Here is a 9,568-nt window from a genome sequence, read left to right as displayed (position 1 = left end):
AAAAATGGCATGCTTTAGATGGCTCTCGTGAAATATTTGTCATACTTATTCTATCATCCTATTTTTTTTTTGTGTTAGAGGATTCATTGTTGCTCCGACTCTTTTTTAATTCTTTCCTGTAGTACAATAACAAATTTGATTTCTCTATTGAGAAGTAATTTTGTAACCTTGTTTTGTGGCAGCACACCTATTTTTACTGGAAATGGTGAAGGTGGAAGTGGATTTGCAGCTGCTGCAGCAGCAGCTGCAGCTGGTGGTGTATCTGGATTTGAGTTCGGTGTGGATCCAAACTTTGACCCCGAGCTAGCTCTTGCTTTAAGAGTTTCAATGGAAGAAGAGAGAGCCAGGCAGGAAGCAATTACAAAAAAAGCTGCAGAAGAAGCTTCTAAACAAGAGAAGGGTGGTGAGCAGCAAGCCAACTCACAAGATGCAACAATGACTGAGCGTGCTAGTGCATCAGCTTCAGAAGCTGAGACAAAGACAAATGATATGATGGTTGGTGCTATTTGTTCTTTTAGGCAGATTTATTTTTCTATTTCTTCCCCCCATAGGCAGAAGAATTCATGCACATATGGCTGATGGATGCTGATTCATGTCCATTTTTTGAGAAAGAATTCAGTTAATCTTTCTGTAATATATGTAAAATTGTGTAAAATTTAGTATGTTTGAACAATATATTGAGGATTATAGTTGATAATATACTTTGTTTATGTTTTGAATTATATTAACTTGCTTGTTTATAATAATTTTTTTTAGCTTTATAATACGATGAATTTGTTTATTTTTTGTAATATTATAAATATTTGAACAAATTAGATAAAAATTTATATTAAATTTATATTTATTTTGTATGAAAACAAGTTTATTTTGTAATTGGAAAAATAAAAAAAATATATTTTACCTTACTGACGGATTTACAGACGGATTTTCTGTCTGTAATTAGAACGTGGGATAATTTTCCAAAGTTCAAATTACAGACGAAAAATCTGTCGGAAAATTCGTCTGTAATTACAGACAGAAAATCCGTCGAAAAATCCGTCTGTAATTACAGACGGAAAATCCGTCTGTAATTACAGACGGAAAATCCGTCTGAAAATCCGTCTGTAATTACAGACAGAAAATCCGTCGGAAAATCCGTCTGTAATTACCGACGGAAAATCCGTCGGAAAGTTCATCGTCCTGGGGAAATGGATGGAGAATTTACAGAGGGAAAATCCGTCGGTAACTGGTAAAAATCCGTCGGTAATTTTTCGACGGAAAAAAATCCGTCGGTAAATAATTTCCGACGAGGCTTTTACAGAAGGACAAAATCCGTCGGTAACCAAAAATCCGTCTGTAATATAGACCAAATCTGTCTGTAAATCTGTCTGTATTAAGCCATTTTCTAGTTGTGTCTAATTCTAATCCCCAAATTAAACTCACATCTTTTCACTCATAAAGAGGAAAATTTCGAGAAAGGGGAAGGAGAACGCGATGGAGCTCGTCATCGGGAAGAGATGAAGCAATGGCGGTAGGTGTTGCTGCTGCTGCTACCGTTGTTGTCGCTGGAGCTTGCCATTGAGGTTGCTAGAATCGCTACCTTTGCCGTTTCAAAATGCCGCAGAATTGCTTCGACATCACTGCATAAAACTTTAATTGTTGCAGCCACAATTTTCTGCTGTTCTGGTCTAAATCCTGTGTCCTTTCATTCCATTATACATCGACCCTCTTCACCCTTTAACTTGGCACTTCAGATTCGATTTTTTTGATCCCTTGGAACCAAATTGTGACTAGACTTTATATTTATGATTGTTTGGTTTTGTATCTATAATTATTTTGATATACTGTGCTTTGAACTTATAATTATACTTACAAAGATTAGTGTCAAAGAATTTTAAATTGGCTTGAATAATCGATTTGTTAGAATTAAATATTTATCTTTGTTAAGCTCATTTTAATATGCATATGAGACTATATTTTTATGAAACTATATGTATGTTTGATGAAGTTTTATATTATTTTAAAATATTTAATTTTATTCGAATATGTATCTTTGAAGTATTGAATTATTTGTTAGTCCTCACTTATTTTAAAATTATGAAATATGGTTGAAATGTCTTAAGATTGATAAAATATGATTGAAAAGGATGTAGATGAGAAAGTATTATTTGATTTGATTTGATACGTTATATGTTTGAAAGACAAAAAAATTTGTTATATTTGAAATTAGATGTTTTGAATTAGTTTGGGAGACTCGTATTAAAAAATTGTAGTTAACGGTGATTATGACGTTAACTTAGATGCATCTGACTCAGACCTCAACTAGTAGGAGTGTTGTTAGCCTAACGTATATATCACACATTAGATCTGCTATTCTATTTGAACACACAAGAGAAAAAGGTTACCTATAGAGATGGAGCCGTCTAAGTGTGGACCTTTAATTTGATTTCTGTATGAAAACTCTCTTATTGATTCACTTATTCATATAAATTATTATTTTTTAAATAAAACTATTTTTATGATAATATTTATATGGTCTCATATGGATTATAAATATATTGTTTAGTTACTGAATTACAAAATTCATTCTGTTTTTTTAAAAAATTATTTTTCAAAAGCAAATATTTGAATATGTGAGTCATTCTATTTAAGAATAATGATGTATAATAAATATTTATTTTTTATTGTATTCCTAAATATTATGCTCTATATGTCTCATGTATGATCTATCTATATTTATTTATTTTATTTTTGTTAAGAATAGATAATTATTTATTTTAAAATTTCTAAATTTTATTAAAATTATTTATAACCTTTTTAATTATCTCATATTCGAATATATTAAACTTGTTAAGAGACTAATTTTTTTAGCGTCATTTATGGCTATTTTTTATCGTGATGAAATTCGTGCAATTTTATTTCTGTAATTATATCATATTTATTGTTATAGGGAATTAATATGCATATGTTATTAATTAGGATGAATTTTATAGTGTTTTCTATTGTGGTATTTAAATTGATTAATTTGTTTTTATAAATAAAAATAAAATATATAAAATAAAAATAAAATATTTAAAATTTGTTAAATATTATTTATTTATTTTTTTAATAAATTAGATACAATGTCATAGGCACTATAATATTTATCATTAATTATAGTGTACTTGTAATAATGTAAAATTAATAGTGAGGATAGTGATTTTTAATTCAAATGTTAAAACTAATAATTTTTTACGGATATATAAAAACAGAATTCAATTAAAAAAGCTAAAACAATAAAGTTTTCCTTTATATATTGTATCCATGTCGTTGCATGATATAATAGATGCTCTTTAATAATATAATTGAATGATTATATTGAATAATGATATTTTATCATTCATTGTTGGCAAGATGCTTCAATATATTATTAGACTAACAATTGAAACGGCCAAGAATGGAATATTTTTTCTATAATTCTTAATCAATCAAATAATAATTTGACGAGTAACAATAACACCTCATGCGACACAATTTTCTAAAAAAAGGAATATAAAGAGGTAATAAAATATTTATATAATATATATAATAAAAATTTAAAAATATTTAATTTAATAAAATATTAAATATTTATTATTTTTTATATTTAAATAATTATTTTAAATAATATAAATATATTATATTTAAAAAATTAATAATATTTTATTTTAAATATTTATTTTTTAATTTATATTAAATAAAATAATTAATTTATTATATACATTATACAAATATTTTATTAGATTCAAATAAAAATAGCATATATATTTCTTAATGGACCACCACGTTCAAGGTACAAGAAAGGAATAAGCGACAACAAAAGTTCCCGAACAGAGAAATGAAAGGAGAGACCGCCACCTACAACACCACGCTGTCCTCTTCTATCAGACAAATTAATCTTCTAGTCTGTCTTTTCAATCAACTACTACTTGTTTCTCTTATCATTTTCAAATTCATTTCAATTAATGACTTCATTCAACATCCCCCCCATAACGGTATTTATCTCTCCCTAACACCACCTCATAGGAATATATTTTGTTATTTTGTTATTTATAATTTTAATGCTGTGATCACAAAAATCGGCACTCCCTCATCGACGTGTCCAATAACACGAGAGATCAGAAAGAGAAGCACTTCACTCTGTTTTGAAAGAAATATTAGAATTAGAAAACGACAAACGCATGCACCCACCACTTTGGAAAAATAATATCCATAATAATCCGTCTCTCCCTTTGACTTTGGGCGGCTTTATTAATAATTGGCGTGCTTTGCTTTGCTTTGTTTTGTAGCAGAGACAGGGCTTCTCCATCAAGTCCAGGATTTGTGGCTTCTTTGGAACCTCAAAGAGGAAGATTTCACAGTCACAGAAAGTAGTAACTGCAGAACAAGAACAAGAAGAACAAGAAGACATGGAGAGCATACTCAAGCCCCTCAGAGATGGCGAGTCCGTCCTCGACCTCAGCCCGAGATCCACCGTCAGCGGCGGCGTCGAGGACGTCTACGGCGAGGATCGCGCCACCGAGGACCAACTTGTCACCCCCTGGACTTTCTCTGTTGCCAGGTCAACCACTCACAAACCAGCTTCACTTCACATGCACTTCATGCATTCAATTAATTCTGCTAATCTTTGATTTTGATCATCATCATCATACTCTCTCTAACAATAATTGACTCAACGCTTACGTAACTTCGTCTTGTATAGTTGTATTGGTTTTCTAAGATGGTATTGTGAACATGATTTAACATATTTGACTGAATCATCTAATAGTTCACATGAAGAAGTGGAAGTAACCAACTTTTTTATTTTATACTAGATTAAATTTTCTACTTTCGGGAAAGGGATCATTAATAGGTATGGTGTAAAATTGTGTTATGGTGGCAGTGGGTACTCTTTGCTGAGGGATCCACAGTACAACAAAGGGCTTGCTTTCACCGAGAAAGAGAGGGATGCGCATTACTTGTGTGGCCTCCTCCCCCCCACTGTTATCACTCAGCAACTTCAGGTTATTTGGCATTTTCAAACTATTTTCTTATATTTGTATTTTTCTGTTTGGTCCTGATGATTTCCTTGTGTGGTCCACAGGAGAAGAAGCTGATGAAAAGCATCCGAGAGTATCAGGTTCCCTTGCAAAAGTACATGGCAATGATGGACCTTCAGGCATGCATTTCAACTCATCATACTTATATTTAAACAGCATCACATTTGTCTTGAACTCTTTGAGGGCATGAAAAATCTACTCGTGTAAAACTAGCACATTCCTTGTCTTATATGGAAATGAGGAAACGAAAGACGAAAAGTAACAGGTAATGCTGTTTTGATGTACAGGAGAGAAATGAAAGGCTGTTTTACAAGCTTCTAATCGACAATGTTGAGGAATTGCTTCCGGTTGTATACACTCCTACTGTTGGTGAGGCTTGCCAGAAATATGGGAGTATCTTCAGGCGTCCTCAGGGTCTTTACATCAGTTTGAAAGAGAAGTATGTATTTCATTTTTCTCCTCCTCTGTTTGCTTGCAGTTTTGGGCTAAATTGCATAGCAATCGTTGGCCTTTTGCAGGGGGAAAATACTTGAGGTCTTGAAAAACTGGCCCGAGAGGAGTATTCAAGTAATTGTGGTTACCGACGGCGAGCGAATTTTGGGACTTGGAGATCTTGGATGTCAGGTATTTCTGCAGGGGAATCAAAATTTTTAATTTATTTACAATCAATATATAGAGATAGCCTTTCTATAACTAACAATTTTTAATGTGGTTCAGGGGATGGGAATTCCTGTTGGTAAATTGGCTTTGTACACTGCTCTAGGCGGAGTTCGTCCTTCAGCTGTAAGCATTTTTTCCATGATTGGTTTTCTCATTTTCATGATTATGTGCCCTATAATTACTTGTTTTTCTAATTTTCTTCCTCTTTGTGTGGCTAGTGTTTACCTGTTACAATTGATGTGGGGACCAATAATGAGAAATTACTGAATGATGAGTTCTACATTGGACTTAGGCAAAAGAGGGCAACTGGGAAGGTACGTATAATATATATGACTTGATTAATTATTTCATATGACATTTTGCACCTCTTAACCCGATTCTGAGGCTAAAGTTTTCTCATAGGAATATTATGATCTTCTACACGAGTTCATGTGTGCAGTGAAGCAAAATTACGGCGAAAAAGTTCTTGTACAGGTGTTTACAAATTTAATGTCTGGTTTATGAGGTGAATGTATATTAATTTGCTCCATCATTTTGTCTGATACTTTCAAATGGCTTCTGCAGTTTGAGGATTTTGCGAATCACAATGCTTTCGAGTTACTTGCAAAATACGGCACAACTCATCTAGTATTCAATGATGATATTCAGGTAATATATTCCACAAAATCTTTTTTTTTTTTGTTCTAAAAGTAATATCTTCTTATCTTAGGGGACTGCGTCTGTTGTTCTGGCTGGAGTTGTAGCAGCTCTAAAGCTTGTTGGTGGCATTCTGGCTGATCACACATTCCTCTTCCTTGGTGCTGGAGAAGTAAAGCATCAGTTTTTCTGACTTAATATCTACACTAATTTTTATTACTTTGGTTTGGGAAATTTTGAATTCTTTTTATTTTTCCATATGTACTTCACAAATATTACTTAACAAGTTAGGTTGTGTTATTTCTTCTCTATCATGCTATCAGGCCGGAACTGGTATAGCAGAGCTAATAGCTCTTGAGATGTCGAAGCAGGTGATTCAGCTATTTTTTTGGATATTAGTAGCCTTGCTCCCTTGAGTTCATTCTGATTTCTGAGTTACAGTTGGTGATGTTTTTCTTTTTTCTTTTTTAAATTGTTTCTACTGTAGACGAAGGCACCGATAGAGGAGAGCCGCAAGAAGATATGGCTTGTAGACTCAAAAGTAGTATTTTTTTAAGTTCTCATTGAAATTTAGTTTTGTTGCTTTCATTTATTTGGCTTCAAGTATTTGTTTATTTTCATGCAGGGTCTGATTGTTAGTTCACGGAAGAATTCGCTTCAACACTTCAAGAAACCTTGGGCCCATGACCATGAACCTCTTAACAATCTCCTAGATGCTGTTAAGGTGGGAAAATATGACCATTTATGATTTGCAATAGGTTGTCTTCACTCTTCAGATTAGTTTTAATGGTTACTTAACTTATAATTTCAGGTAATCAAGCCAACAGTTTTGATTGGATCATCAGGAGTGGGAAGAACATTTACAAAGGAAGTAGTTCAGGCTATGACTGCAAACAATGAAGTAAATCTTATCTCACATTGTCTTATTTTGGGTATTTAGATTTGCAATTGTAAATATATTTGGACTATATCTGTGGCATGTCATCACCTGCAGAAACCTCTCATTATGGCTCTTTCCAATCCAACATCTCAGTCTGAGTGTACAGCTGAAGAGGCTTATCAGTGGAGTGAGGTAAAATACTAACCAATAACTATATCTCTTCTCTTAACCTGATTAAGCATCTTTTTTTCAATTACTTTTTGTTATGAAAATGATGATTGAAACTCCTACCCTTTTTTTCACCCCTCAAAGGGTCGTGCAATATTTGCTAGCGGGAGTCCATTTGGTCCTGTAGAATACATGGGAAAAGTTTACGTGCCTGGGCAGGCCAACAATGCTTATATTTTCCCAGGCTTTGGTTTGGGTTTAGTAATCTCAGGAACAATTCGAGTGCATGATGATATGCTTCTGGCAGCCTGTAAGTGAATGAAAAAATTGTTTCTAGCCTCTTCCATATATATATATATATATATATATATATATATATAGCAACAATGTTCACATTGTTGTGATGTATTGTGCAGCTGAAGCGTTGGCTAAACAAGTGACAGATGAGAACTACAATAAGGGCTTGATTTACCCACCATTCACTGATATCAGAAAGATTTCTGCTAACATAGCTGCAAATGTTGCTGCTAAGGCATATGAACTAGGTGCGTGCTCATTAGTTTTAACTCTTTAACTCTTTAGTCCCTCTTGCATTTTGTTTCACACTCAAAAAACAATAATTTCCTCCAACTCTGGTTGCATGCAGGCTTGGCTACGCGTCTTCCTCGCCCTGCGGATCTTGTGAAGTATGCTGAGAGCTGCATGTATAGTCCTGTATATCGCAACTATAGGTGAATGTAATCATTTGCTGTCATCAACTCTCGAGTCTTGCGGCTCTTTGCTGTAATAAACATGTGTCTGGTGTGTGGTTAAATACTCGTTATATTTATGCTTTACTTGAAGCAAAATTTTTCTTTTGTAAAGTCCTTATTTCGTCGATTAGAGGACTGGAGAGTGTTTCAGAGCGTTAAATTGTGGACTGCCTAGGATGTATGGCAACAGTTTCGAATAATCACTAATGAATTTCGAGACGCTAATTCCCCCAAAAGAATGTTCTGTATATATATATATATATATATATATATATATATATATAATGCATCATGTTCGTTAGTTTTGTGTATATATATACACACAAACCCCACTTTTCGTATATATCTTTTTGTAAAAAAATATTATTTGCATATTAAAATTAACAAGTAAAATTAGTTATTAAGTATTTGTGGATAAATATACGTAGTTTATTTATTTTAACGTGTATTTTATATTTTAATATAGATTTTATTTTAGTGGTTAATTTTAGTAATTAATTTTACTGTACATTTATTATAGTTGCTTTTTGTACACGCATATAAAAGACAACTTTTATCTTTTTTTAAGAATAGATTTTTTTAACTTTTTTTTAAATTAAGAGAGTACAGTGTAATCTCTAATTTTTTAATATTTTTTTTTCATATTTTTTTTAATTTTATCAATGAAATGTATGGTAAGAAATCATATTTTACCTCCGTAAGTGAAAAAATTGAGAGGTTTTAAATTCTACTAGAGTGCATATAACGTACATTTTTCGTATATCATCTTTATATGAAGATGATAGTTAAAATATGGATACACATTAAAATATTTTGGCATTCTAATGTACATGTATAAATGTGGAAAGACTCTCATCATTGATTATGATTCTTGATTTGTAAATATGACACCGAGATGTCGTTTGGGTCATCAATCTTGGCGAGATTAACAACTCCATTATGGTTGGAGTCTCCCTTTAAACTCAGGAATATCAATTTTGATTTCTAAATCTTTAGTTTTCGTGTTGTTGTATTGTGCTATTTGTGTGGACAAATCTTCGGATAAAGAACAATAACGAAATGGATTTGCATTATCTTCTTCGGTGGAAGATATGTCTTCACTTTTATTGCCATGATTATTTTGAACGGCTTCATATTTTGCAAGTTGCTCCTGAAACTCCTTAATTTGATAGTATAATTCTTCCATTTTAATCTCTTGAATAGTTCTATACTTTGGAGTCATATTTTATTACTACGTAATGACGTTGATACTTTGGCACTGATGTTATGATGATGATGATAATGCACAATGATGATGGAAATGCACCAATAATGATAATGATGGAAAGATACTAAAGATAATCACCAACCAGCACCACACTAAAGACCTACACCCGCGAGGACCGACCTTGATCTGATATCAAACTAACACCAGGACGTCGTTTGGATCACCAATC

The 9,568-nt window shown here is 32.5% G+C and overlaps 1 protein-coding gene across 1 annotated transcript; it reads left to right on the top strand.

The window, feature by feature from the left end:
• Positions 1-4,239: 4,239 nt before the first annotated feature.
• Positions 4,240-8,351, top strand: LOC130965501 (NADP-dependent malic enzyme). The gene is made up of 18 exons (XM_057890261.1): positions 4,240-4,558; positions 4,880-5,000; positions 5,081-5,155; positions 5,324-5,475; positions 5,555-5,660; positions 5,754-5,819; positions 5,915-6,010; positions 6,099-6,170; positions 6,261-6,344; positions 6,406-6,504; positions 6,656-6,703; positions 6,820-6,873; positions 6,958-7,056; positions 7,144-7,233; positions 7,327-7,404; positions 7,525-7,690; positions 7,797-7,925; positions 8,027-8,351. The coding sequence occupies exons 1-18, from the start codon at positions 4,407-4,409 to the stop codon at positions 8,113-8,115; spliced, it is 1,776 nt and encodes a 591-aa protein (XP_057746244.1). The 5' UTR covers positions 4,240-4,406; the 3' UTR covers positions 8,116-8,351.
• Positions 8,352-9,568: the final 1,217 nt, after the last annotated feature.

The sequence above is a fragment of the Arachis stenosperma genome, chromosome 3 (genome assembly GCF_014773155.1).
Source record: "Arachis stenosperma cultivar V10309 chromosome 3, arast.V10309.gnm1.PFL2, whole genome shotgun sequence".
NCBI lineage: Eukaryota > Viridiplantae > Streptophyta > Magnoliopsida > Fabales > Fabaceae > Arachis > Arachis stenosperma.
The sequence above is the reverse complement of the archived record's forward strand: the minus strand, read 5'-3'. Positions and strand labels throughout refer to the sequence as shown.